Source organism: Centruroides sculpturatus, unplaced genomic scaffold, assembly GCF_000671375.1.
Source record: "Centruroides sculpturatus isolate CEXI.00-Female unplaced genomic scaffold, Cexi_2.0 scaffold606, whole genome shotgun sequence".
NCBI lineage: Eukaryota > Metazoa > Arthropoda > Arachnida > Scorpiones > Buthidae > Centruroides > Centruroides sculpturatus.
Window position 1 is genome coordinate 468,512 of NW_019384730.1, and position 13,470 is coordinate 481,981.

A 13,470-nucleotide genomic window follows, 5' to 3' on the forward strand; every position below is an offset into this window, starting at 1 on the left:
TATATGTTACTGTGAATGACCGATATCTGGTGAATGTCAGCATTCACACAGTCGTTTCGTGTATGTACAAAATATTTGCTAAATATCATTATTTCTTATTTACACCGGCAAATGTCGACATTCAGCATGCACTGATGGTGAATGTTGAATAAAAGTGTTTATTACGTTAAGACAAAAATGCAACTTTTTAATATGTGAAAATAGTAGAGAGCTTAAGTAACAGCACATTTAAATAAACTGTTGAACCTAAAACAAACAGTACATTCTTAATCATTAAAGAAAATAATACAATAATAAACCTACACATAAATTATGTGATTAACGTTATACAATCTTATTTATTGCAACAACTTAAACTGTTATTGCACTTTGAATTGCACAAGAGTCCCTTGCTTTTACAACTGCATTTATTCGGGGAACACTTGTTTTTGCAATGATAGCGTGTATAGCCTTGCCCTCCTCTTTTCGAATTAGCTGCAGCTGCTTCTCTCAGCGATATTTCTTGAGAAGAAATCTCATCTACAGAAAGTAACTTTTTTTTACAAATTATGAACTGATTACATTATTACGTGATTACGAACTGATCTGTTAATGGTGTCTTTTATTCAGATATTGCCAATGCCTTACCGACGCCCCCTCTCATCCTCCGCCACTTGACCTGACAAACCGATCCCCACCTCATGGGATCAAAAGACCTTGTCCTACCTCCGGCTACCCACAAAGGATTTGCCGACAGACTGTCGCCTCTCTGTCGACATTGGCTTCTCAGGCGTCGTTTCAACCTCCACCAAAGCTTATCTGTGCTTGTCAACATACACCGGCAATTGTTCGAATGTATAATAATATAACCAAATATTTGGACTTTCACTGATGCATTTTGTATGTGTCGACATTCACTTGAGAATATCAACATTCTCTAATTTCGGTCTTTCACAGTAACATATACATATAATAAATATAGATATTATATATAATATAATGTTATCTATATTATATTGCATTTGTAGGCATTTTTATGCATGAAATACAGCTAAAAAAAGGTTTTAAAAAATTTTTTTGGGAGTTTGGAATGAATTAATCCATTTTACATTATATCTTATGGGAAAATTTGTATTGGTTTGAGAACAAATTGATTTCTGAACAACTTTTAGGAACAAATTAAGTTTGTAAACCAAGGTTTGACTGTACATTTATTTTAGAATGAGCAATTAGTTATTGTGATGTCACAATACTGGGTTGCAATTTTTAATTATATTTTTTAATTTATTTAATTTAAAATATATGCTCTCCACTTCAAATCTTGCTCTTGTGCATCATACTTTTTCTTTAACAATAGAGTTGTGCCGATCATCTATCTAACTCTGTTCAGGAGAACATTTTTGAATTGAAATAATGTGACTTCTTGTGCAAACTGGAAGTTTATATATAGTTAATTGTGGTCTCATGCCCCTAAGTTTTTCTTATCTGATCTTGATTTTCATTTATCTAACTCCATTCTGTAGATTAAGGAAGGACAGACCGACATTTTATATTCTGGACAATGGAAATTTATAGGTCTAAAGTTTTTTCAAATTACAGCCCAATAAAGGAAAATCAGTTTCTATATTTTTTTGCAACTATTTGTAACAGTTATAATGATTAATGTAATATAAAGTTTTAAATATATGCAATATGATTTACAATAATTCATATTGTACCATACTGTTTAATATTTTAAGCTAAGTATTCCATGATACTAAATTCTTGAAAAATTATTTCAAATAAATTGAATTTTGTAGTCTGAATATAATATTGAAAATGATTTTAAGTTTAATTATATTAATTATTCAATGTTGTTTTTGAAATTAGGTAAAATTGATCCGGCTCATAGGAATGATGCTGATAGTATTTGTTAAGGAACAACATGTTGAACATATTCATAACATATCTGCAGAAACAGTGGGAACAGGCATAATGGGAAAACTGGTAAATATCATTTTTAATTAGTTTTGTAATTTGTTTTAAATTAAAAATTTAATTTCAGTCTCTGTGTGAAACAATTAGATACTTTTCAGATATTGACTGATTTATAACTGGAAAAAGTTTAATATAGAGTAAATAATGAAATTGAGTACTTTTGTTTTAATTAAATAAATATAAAGTGAGATTGAAAGTTTATTCTAACTGGATATAATGTGTCATCATTCATTTCAATATAACAGTTGATTAGATTTTAACATTACAGTCAAACTAATAGTATTAGACAACTATGAAGTTTAATTTAATATTAAACTAAACAGTAAAATAGATATGAAAAATAAATTGTAGCATTATAGTCAAATTAACTTTTATTATAATGCTTAAATTTTATTAGAGGTTTAAATTTGAAATCATTTATAATTTTTCAGCAATCTCAAATAATACAATTTCTGCTTTAAATTTAAAGATATTACATTATATTGATGTGTATAGATGAATACATTATAACAACATACACAGAAGCAATAACACAGGTCTGAAAAAAAATTTTTTTTCCAGCTGCATGGGATATTTTTGCTGAATTATATGTTTTAAAGATCAGAGATTCTAAAAATGACTTCTGTAACATCCCATCATGTATGGGTTTTTTGCAAAATAAAAAGAAATTTTTGATAAACACTCTTATTTATACAATGAACTAAATATATTATATTTTCTTACAACTAATCAAAAAATTCTTTGATATTTATACCCAATTTTAGATCTACTCTTTTTTCTTATGATACCTTTTCTTCTTCTCTTTGATGCTTCTCCAAACTCATTTCCGATTTCCTTCTCTGGTTTCTCAGTTGAGCATCCAACAGTACTCAGCTAATGTATCAACATCCCATTTTCCTTGGTAACATCTCTCGATAACACAGACATCCTGGTGAAATCTTCACCCTGTTCTTCACTGTAGGCTCTCAAGTTTTCGGGAAAATAGTCAATATAGGAATGTAAGAAATGAACTTTTAAGCTCATCTTGCATTCTTGAGCTTCATACACTGCCAGCATGTGCTGTACAATGGTTTTGTAGTCAGGTTCTGTAGTATTCCTCAAAAACTTTTGCACTACATTCTTGAAAGAGTACCATGCTTCTTTTTCCTTTTCTCCCATTGTTTTCAAAAAGAGGGGATCAGATAAAAGTTTTCTTATGTTGGGGCCAGTGAAAACTCTCTTTTAACTTGGCTTCAGACAGTTTTGGGAACTTGGAACACAGATATCTGAAACAATTCCCATCTCTTGGCAGTGATTTGACAAACTGCTGTATGAGCCCCAATTTAATATGAAGAGATGGTAATAACACTTTTTCTGGGAACCAATGTCGTCTTTGTTGACTTTTCACTGTGTATTCACCACAAACATAACAGAAGCTGTCGGGAGAAATTACACAACCTCTGCGAGCATATTCCAGAAATAAAAATACAAGCACAATAGTGTTCGAATGCTGGATATAAACTGAGTGTGGCATTAGATAGCCAGCGAGATACTGAACTTATTTAGCTTGTTGAAACATGATCTAATCCAACAGCAGGTTGTTTATATTTATTCCTAGTATCCAGATAACATGTCGAAGCATGCTCAACCTCACCAGTAATATTACTCACTATCAACGTTTAACCTGTTTCTACATGATCATGTGTAGAATGAGCAATTAGTTATTGTGATGTCACAATACTGGGTTGCAATTTTTAATTATATTTTTTAATTTATTTAATTTAAAATATATGCTCTCCACTTCAAATCTTGCTCTTGTGCATCATACTTTTTCTTTAACAATAGAGTTGTGCCGATCATCTATCTAACTCTGTTCAGGAGAACATTTTTGAATTGAAATAATGTGACTTCTTGTGCAAACTGGAAGTTTATATATAGTTAATTGTGGTCTCATGCCCCTAAGTTTTTCTTATCTGATCTTGATTTTCATTTATCTAACTCCATTCTGTAGATTAAGGAAGGACAGACCGACATTTTATATTCTGGACAATGGAAATTTATAGGTCTAAAGTTTTTTCAAATTACAGCCCAATAAAGGAAAATCAGTTTCTATATTTTTTTGCAACTATTTGTAACAGTTATAATGATTAATGTAATATAAAGTTTTAAATATATGCAATATGATTTACAATAATTCATATTGTACCATACTGTTTAATATTTTAAGCTAAGTATTCCATGATACTAAATTCTTGAAAAATTATTTCAAATAAATTGAATTTTGTAGTCTGAATATAATATTGAAAATGATTTTAAGTTTAATTATATTAATTATTCAATGTTGTTTTTGAAATTAGGTAAAATTGATCCGGCTCATAGGAATGATGCTGATAGTATTTGTTAAGGAACAACATGTTGAACATATTCATAACATATCTGCAGAAACAGTGGGAACAGGCATAATGGGAAAACTGGTAAATATCATTTTTAATTAGTTTTGTAATTTGTTTTAAATTAAAAATTTAATTTCAGTCTCTGTGTGAAACAATTAGATACTTTTCAGATATTGACTGATTTATAACTGGAAAAAGTTTAATATAGAGTAAATAATGAAATTGAGTACTTTTGTTTTAATTAAATAAATATAAAGTGAGATTGAAAGTTTATTCTAACTGGATATAATGTGTCATCATTCATTTCAATATAACAGTTGATTAGATTTTAACATTACAGTCAAACTAATAGTATTAGACAACTATGAAGTTTAATTTAATATTAAACTAAACAGTAAAATAGATATGAAAAATAAATTGTAGCATTATAGTCAAATTAACTTTTATTATAATGCTTAAATTTTATTAGAGGTTTAAATTTGAAATCATTTATAATTTTTCAGCAATCTCAAATAATACAATTTCTGCTTTAAATTTAAAGATATTACATTATATTGATGTGTATAGATGAATACATTATAACAACATACACAGAAGCAATAACACAGGTCTGAAAAAAAATTTTTTTTCCANTATATCTATATTTACTAATAAAATTATTATTTATTAAATAGGGAAATAAAGGTGGTGTAGCTGTAAGATTTGATTTTCACAGTACTTCTGTTTGTTTTGTTAATTGTCACTTAGCAGCACATGTAGAAGAATATGAAAGGAGAAATCAAGATTATAATGATATCTGTGCTAGGATGGTATTTAATCAATTTAAGCCTCCAAAATTTATTAAAGATCATGAGTAAGTCTGTTGTTTGTTAAATATTTGTTCTGTAATCATTTTGTACAAATTTAAAAAGTTTAAAAATTTTATTATTTTAGATTTAAAACAGAATATTTAATGATTGTCTTTAAATACATTTATCTTTTAATTTTAAAATTATATTCTCATTGATTATTTTTTCCTTTGACATACGAAATAAATCAGTTTTGAATTATGTTCTGATGTTAGTTTAATTTCTGAAAGAATTCATACAATCCATGTTCACACATTTAATTTTCTAATCTGCATTTTAAATGATTATTTATTTTTATAATTTTAGTACATTTTAATAAACATTGTAATATTCAAAATTTTATTTTTTAATTAATTATAAATATAAATTGAAAATGAATTGGTAAATTCTGAATTTTGTTTTAACAAATAAATCAAATGATTTTGATTAGAAAACCTTTTTATTATACATCTGTTTTTTATAAACAGCAACATTTCAGTTCAAAAACAAAAAAATGAACTTAAAACTTTAAAGTTATAAAATTTAAAATAATTTTACAGTTATAGAAATAAATTTAGTGATATCACACCAAAACTAGTTTGTATTCAGCATCTTCTCCCATTCAAAGTTTGTATGTGGATGCTTATGAGCTTCCACTATCTCTTAGGAGAGAACAGTTGTCTCTTTGTTATTGCATTAAACAGAAATCTCAGAACAAACTTTCAGCTGATTGTTCAGATACTCAGCTGAAAAGATTATTTGCAGCTCGGACGAGTAGTGTCCCTACATTTAACATAAGAATGGAGAACGTAAGCAGCACAATTGACCTGGACACAAGCAATATTTCATAGCTAGATGTTGATAGTATATCTCCTTGGTCAACTCCTCCAATAAATGTCGACCTTAGCTTAAAGCAGTTTCTTAAGGAATCCACTCCAGATTATGTTTACAGACAGCACTTTGCAGAAATTCAACACCGTGACAGGAATTTAATTCCTATTTATACTGACGGATCTAAATCAGATGATTATGTCGGCTCAGCCTTTGTTTGCCAGAATGAAATCATGGCAGAACAAATTGCACTGAATTCATCCATCTNAGCAACATTTCAGTTCAAAAACAAAAAAATGAACTTAAAACTTTAAAGTTATAAAATTTAAAATAATTTTACAGTTATAGAAATAAATTTAGTGATATCACACCAAAACTAGTTTGTATTCAGCATCTTCTCCCATTCAAAGTTTGTATGTGGATGCTTATGAGCTTCCACTATCTCTTAGGAGAGAACAGTTGTCTCTTTGTTATTGCATTAAACAGAAATCTCAGAACAAACTTTCAGCTGATTGTTCAGATACTCAGCTGAAAAGATTATTTGCAGCTCGGACGAGTAGTGTCCCTACATTTAACATAAGAATGGAGAACGTAAGCAGCACAATTGACCTGGACACAAGCAATATTTCATAGCTAGATGTTGATAGTATATCTCCTTGGTCAACTCCTCCAATAAATGTCGACCTTAGCTTAAAGCAGTTTCTTAAGGAATCCACTCCAGATTATGTTTACAGACAGCACTTTGCAGAAATTCAACACCGTGACAGGAATTTAATTCCTATTTATACTGACGGATCTAAATCAGATGATTATGTCGGCTCAGCCTTTGTTTGCCAGAATGAAATCATGGCAGAACAAATTGCACTGAATTCATCCATCTTTACTGAAGAGCTGCAGGCTATTTACCTAGCCTTAAAGTATGTAATCAAAAAAGGTCATCGTTGCTGTGCGATGTACACCGACTCAGTTAGTGCACTTCAGGCTTTGATCTCGCGTGAACCTAGTTCTCACTCTATAGTGATTAAAATCCATAAACAGTTTTGCCATCTTTTTGCAAGTAATATTTCTGTAAAATTTTGTTGGGTCCCAGGCCTTGTAAGTATAAGAGGAAATGAAGAAGCTGATGCAGCTGCAAAGTCAGCTAGTCCTTCACAGCATTCAATTCATATTGAAGGAGGTGATTTGAAGCTAGTCATTAAAAAACGACTAGCAGAGAGATGGCAAAATGTGTGGAATGCACAAGTCCACAATAAACTACATGAGATCAAACCTATGATAGAAAATTGGACACATAAGAAATCTTATGACAGGAGATCTGAGGTTATTTTCACTCGTTTGAGAATTGGACATACTCGGTTGACTCATCAATACTTTTTGAAGAGCAACAAGCAGCCAGCCTGCCAGTATTGCAACTGTTCTCTTACTATAAAACATATACTGCTCGATTGCTCTGCCTTTGAGACCAGGCATAGACAATATTTTGGGACAGGGTGTTTGACAGGGATTCTGGGCTAGAGGCCCAATGTTCATAATGTATTGGACTTTTTAAAGGTCGCTAATTTGCATAAAGAAATTTAACTATTTATTTATTTATTTTTCACTTTTTTGTGTGTTGTTTGTTTGTTCTTATTATGTAGATACTCGTTGTTGTATTTTTTGTTGCTATTTTATATAATATAGACATATTGAGTTGGGAAAATTAACCATTTGGTGTGGTACAGCTTGGCCTTTGTGGCCCTTGTGCCAAAAAATGCTACCAACCAACCATCTGGCTCAAATTTGCTATTAAAGATTTTCTCTTAATTTATTTAATGCATTAGTAAGAAATTTTCATATTAGTAAAGTTTCTTAAATTTAATCCATATTTTGTTAATTTATTTAGCCATATTTATTGGTTTGGTGATATGAATTATCGCCTTATGAGTCTTGATACTGAGCAAGTTAAAGCATTTATTGATAAAGAGAATTATTCTGTATTACAAGAACATGATCAGGTAATGCTTTTTCTGTTTTTTTTTTATATATATATAAACACTTTTTAAACTTAGTTTGGAAAATTAGATAAATTATGTAAAGTTAAAATATAATGTAAAATGATAATAATCATCTTTAATATTATTATTTTTATGCTATTTTATTGTAATTGTATAGTAGTATATTACATTATAATATTTTTAAAAATTAAACTAAATTGATAAAATGCTTAATATGTAATAAACGTTTACAATAATTGCAAATGAAATATATATATTGATTATCAAATTTTTTATAATTTATGTAATAGAATTTGACAAATTCAGTTTTGTGATTACTAAATTTTGGATCATTCAGAAATAATTTAAACCTGTTATTATTTTAAATCACTAGAAATTAATTAAAATTAACAAGATTTCATATTTCAAAAACTTATTCAAAAATATTTTTCGTTTTTGTAATGAATCACAAATTCAGAGGAAAAAAATTGCAATTATTCTTGAAATATCTATTAAATATTAAATTACTTCGTGAATTTGAAAAATATCTTGAATACTTATAATCTTTACAGCAAACATTGCTAACATGATATCATAAAAAATTTTACTATTCAGTTGTAAGATATTAAAAATAACAGTGAAAATTAACAACTATTCTTATCTTTTTAATATTACAGTATTTGTCTAGTTTCATTAGCATTGAAAACTAAATATATTTTTATTTAGCTAACAATACAGCATGGTTTAAAGAGAGTTTTTGTTGGTTATTCTGAGGGACCAATTAAGTTTTTGCCAACATACAAATATGACCCTGGGACCAATCAGTGGGATTCAAGGTATATTTTATTTGATAATAATAATTATGCAAATTTATCATTTAATAAAATATCTTTAAAATTATGCTTAGTGTAGCTTAGTAAAAGTTAAAGTAAAAGTCTAAATGAGTCAAATAAACCATAAATATTTTTTATGACTTCATTTTGTGAAAATTTTAAATTACACTTTCGTGATAAAGTACAGAAATTTTTAAACTTTTGTATTAGTTTTAAAAAGAATTATGGGTTCATATATAATTTCGTTAGAGAGAAAATTTAATGAAAACAATTTTCTAATTGCTATTAATTTTACAAGTTACCTGAAAAATACTGTTATGTTTGTTTATTTATTCATTATAACATACTTATGCACTATACACACACATTTTACTGTTTGTGGATCTTTATATTAGATTATAAATTATCAATACACAATTTGGATTGATGATTATCTTGTTTAAAAAACCTGCTGTCTGAGTAACATACTCCATTACACATTAGATGTGTCTACAAGAGTGACGTATGTTACTGATATAAAGTTTAAATACTTTATTATAACTGAATGACAAGGAATACAAATCTTACTCAAATATCTTTCAAATCAACATTTGAATCTGTGTTTTCAGTATATTTATGTTCAACTTGGTTTCAATCTTTCCTGATTCCTCTATCACATTAAAGAATACTTCTCAAAGTCAAAACCATGTCCAATACTCAATAGAAGTCATCTATTGATTATTTCATATTTGAGCTCCTCCAAAATCTTTAGATTTAGTTTTATGTACAGTACACTATTGTCAAGATTCCTTTCAGGGAACTATTCTCAACATAGCTCCCTGAAAAGAAATCTTAAGGATTCAGATCTGGAGAGTATATAACACAGTTTCCTTCTGCAGTGTTTTCCTTGATGCAGAGGTTATTGAAATTGAGGACAAATATATTCAGCACATTATTATATGATTAGATTCAAATGCTGAATTCATAAGATTTGTATACTTCATCATTTAGGTATAATAGTTAAACTTGATAGATACTTTTTGGATTGCTTTTATTTATTTTTTCCTATATTTTAAGTGACTTTTTCATTGAGAGAGTTTTTCCTTTATCTATTTATTTCAAAGTGATGGAGAAATGCTTGAAAGTAATTTTGTTGTTTTTGTTTATTTTGATAGAAATTGTTTGCATTGTTACAATATTTTTGAGACCATTTAATAAATAAATGCATTGTTCAAAACTGTCTTAAAGGGGTTATAGTATAGGTTCTGTGAAATCAATATTAATACATTTAATATTTACAGTAGAGCATTGATTATCCGAATCAATTGGGGACTGGGGTTGTTCGGATAATCAATTTTTCAGATAACCAATTATGTACAAAAAAATATATTAACCTATCCCATGTTGAAATTCATTCAAATCCTGGCATGTCTTTAAGTACCCTTTCATGGTTGTGCCAGTGCTGCCAGCTAAAACAATAAAAAAATAATATTGGGCTACTCCAATATTATTTTTATTGGTGTGTACCAATAAAATAATATTGGAGTAGCCCAAGACATAGCCAAAGATTACAGAGCCACAGCACTAGCAGAAATTTAAATTTGCCAACAGGAAAGCTTTTGGTTAATTGATGTTTCTGTTGATCGATATTTGGATAATCAATGCTCTATTGTACTTTCAAATTAAACAATGAGAAGTTCTTATTTAGAAATAAAAATAGTTCATAAGGAAGATTTTAATTTTAAAGATATTTCAGTAACTATAAAATTAGATAAAGTTAAAATATTGTAATAAATTAAATTTTAGTTTAAAATAGTTTAAATAAAACATTTTTATCAAAAAATTTATAGCATTAAATATTTTTCAAATAAAATCTACAATATATTATTTAAAAGTATCTTATATTTCAAGGAATATAATATAATATATAAATTTAGAAAATTAAATAAATGTAGTAAAAAACTAATAGAGTGAACCATGGCAATTGTATACAGTAATACCCCAACTTACGCTACCCCGACTTATGCGAACCCGGAGTTACGCGATTTTCAAATCTCGTCGATTCGTCTTTTGTTTGAACGCCACACAACTCTCGATTACTCACTCCCCCCACACTATTGTTCGGCTTACATGTTCGGATGTGTTGTGCGGAATCTATGCATAGCTACAATTTATTTTGCATTATTTATTTCTGTGTTTGTTATATCTATGGAGACTTGAGAGATTCTATGTGGTGATTTCTTGTAACCGTGAACGAATCAAAAGACGAGATAAGATTAACGAGAACATTTATTAGCTTACATACATCCGACTTGGATTTTACACAAATTGCGAAATTATACCCTGACTTACGCGAATTTGACTTACGCAGTTATCACTTGGTCCCACCTATTGCATAAGTTCGAAGTATTACTGTATACTAAAATATTAGTAAACAAAAAATCAAGTGAAAAATACAATATAATTTTAATTACCGAAAAATATCATCATAAATATTTAAATTTTTGATGTAAAAAAAAGAAACAGCAACTCAGATAAATAGCAATTATTAATTATCTGAGGCCACTGTGTATCATAATCATCAACCATACATAACATGTTTAATCTTGTTTGTGTAACGAAACCAAAATATTGTGGATATTTCTAAAGAAGATTAGCTGAATTTATTATGGTTACAGCAAATTAACTTAATGATTTAAATTGGTTTACATTTTATAACATAAATACAGTATTAGGAAGTTATGAAATATTTCTGTATTTCATAAAGAATTTGCTTTTGGTTGTATCTTTATGGAAATGAATAGATTTTAGAATTGGTTGGTTTGAGAATTTATTTATAATTATAATTTTAAAAGTTTTGTCTTAATTAGTTGAGCTATATGTTTTAATTAGTTAATAATTGTCATATTAATAAAATTTTTCATATATCTTAAATAAAAAATATATTAATAAGGTAATTGTTAGAAAATATTTTATTATGGAGAATTTATAATTTGTATTAAAGATTACCCTTTAATTATAATAAAAGTTTCAGATCTAAATAAATATTTTATTGTAATTTATATTAATTTTTATTAATTCTATACTACATGAATAAATATTAACAGTATCTATCTACAGTGAAAAGAGTAGACCACCAGCTTGGTGTGATCGAGTTTTATGGAAAGGTGAACATATGAAGCAATTATGTTATCGAAGTCATCCGTCATTACTTATTAGTGATCATAAACCTGTCAGTGCCATCTTTGAATCAGGGGTATAGAATTGTTTGTTAATTTATTTTCAAGATATTTTTTCTTATTAAATAATAATTAGTAATTTCATTTAAAACTGATATTTTACATTTTTTCATAAATGCATTTTAATTTACTCTATGCATAATAATTGAAAATATCCAATTGTTAATTATTTATATTTAAATTTAACATTAAATTAAGTACTTTTTAAATTATATTTTTTAAAGAATTACTTACTTATATTTCTATGGAATCATTACAGAATACAACTGATGTTAAAACATTTCTCCATGAAATTGACAAATGTTTTAACACTATTTATTTTTGGAGATTATCTTTACAGAATACTTTATGTACATATATAATTATTATTTAAAAATTTTAATGCTTTTTTGATTATTTATGTTATTGAATTTCGTTTTTATTTGTTTATTAAATAAAACATATCAGTAATGCATTAAAATAAAAATGATTGTATTTATATATTTAAAAAAATCATTCAATAGTTAGTCAATTTACTAGAATTAATTAATGAAACTATTATTAGTGTGTTGATGATTTGTGTGAAAATGCATAATCTGAGAGATAAATTTAATCCCCATTCATAAAAAAGTTAGATTTAAGTGAATATTATTTTGTAACTAAATTATTTCTTTTTCACTTATAAGGAAGTAACTTTAATTTTAAAGAATGAACAAAATTATAGAAATGTCATATTCTGTATTTTGAACATGCAAAAAATAAAATTTATAGAATTTGTAAAGTTACATATTATTTGTATAAAGCAAAGATATACTTTAAATGATATACAATGGTATCTTAGGATATGAATGCCCCAGCATATGAAATTTTCAGGATATGAACGCTCCAGCATATGAAATTTTCAGGATACGACATGAAATTCGAACATATTTTTGCTCCACGATACAAACAAAAACTCACCATACGACGTTACATTAGTTCGCATTGCCATTTTTTTTCACTTCTGTTCATTGGTCTCAGTCCATGGGTTTGCTTTGTCATGTAAGGATCTCGCTCGATAAAGGAAATCTTGAGGTATTATCAGAAAGTGACTGATATTTTATTGAAAAGAAACATCCCAAAAAGGTTCACACTGGCCATATTGCTGCTTGGAGTAATGACATTTGCCTAAGTTATTTTAGAAACATTTTAAAAAGTAGGCAAAGCCAAACCTGTTTGGATAGATATTTTACCAAGTGACTTCTATCTAGTGAAAGTGCTGGTGGAAGTGAAGGAAAGAAAGCAAAAAGCAGTGAATAAAAATTAAAAAAAATATATATGTATATTTTTTAAAAGTAACTTAGAAAAGATTAAAAAATTAGTGTTGTTATATATATAAAACAACACTAATTTTTTTATCTTTTTTAAGTTATTTTTAAGTTATTGTTACATTATGTTATGTAAGTTAAGTTTTAGTATCATTTCCCTTCTCCCTCTCTTCC

At 27.7% G+C, this 13,470-nt stretch overlaps 2 protein-coding genes across 5 annotated transcripts in view; both read left to right on the top strand.

The window, feature by feature from the left end:
• Positions 1 to 13,470, top strand: part of LOC111628197 (inositol polyphosphate 5-phosphatase OCRL-1-like) — a 64,051-nt gene that overhangs the window by 45,827 nt on the left and 4,754 nt on the right. For 3 of the 4 annotated variants that reach the window (XM_023371937.1, XM_023371938.1, XM_023371940.1), the window contains 5 exons: positions 1,849 to 1,965; positions 5,003 to 5,181; positions 7,869 to 7,980; positions 8,686 to 8,795; positions 11,892 to 12,027. In XM_023371937.1, the coding sequence (XP_023227705.1) occupies positions 1,849 to 1,965; positions 5,003 to 5,181; positions 7,869 to 7,980; positions 8,686 to 8,795; positions 11,892 to 12,027 (654 nt within the window). Of the gene's footprint in view, positions 1 to 1,848; positions 1,966 to 5,002; positions 5,182 to 7,868; positions 7,981 to 8,685; positions 8,796 to 11,878; positions 12,028 to 13,470 lie in introns of those variants that run through there. The other variant, XM_023371941.1, reaches the window with a different exon arrangement.
• On the top strand, positions 6,275 to 7,861 carry LOC111628199. The gene has a single exon (XM_023371942.1). The coding sequence runs from the start codon at positions 6,833 to 6,835 to the stop codon at positions 7,499 to 7,501; it is 669 nt and encodes a 222-aa protein (XP_023227710.1). The 5' UTR covers positions 6,275 to 6,832; the 3' UTR covers positions 7,502 to 7,861.

Excerpts from the sequence above, each read along its gene's own strand:
- LOC111628199 (XM_023371942.1), top strand. The coding sequence starts at position 6,833 with ATGGCAGAACAAATTGCACTGAATTCATCCATCTTTACTGAAGAGCTG.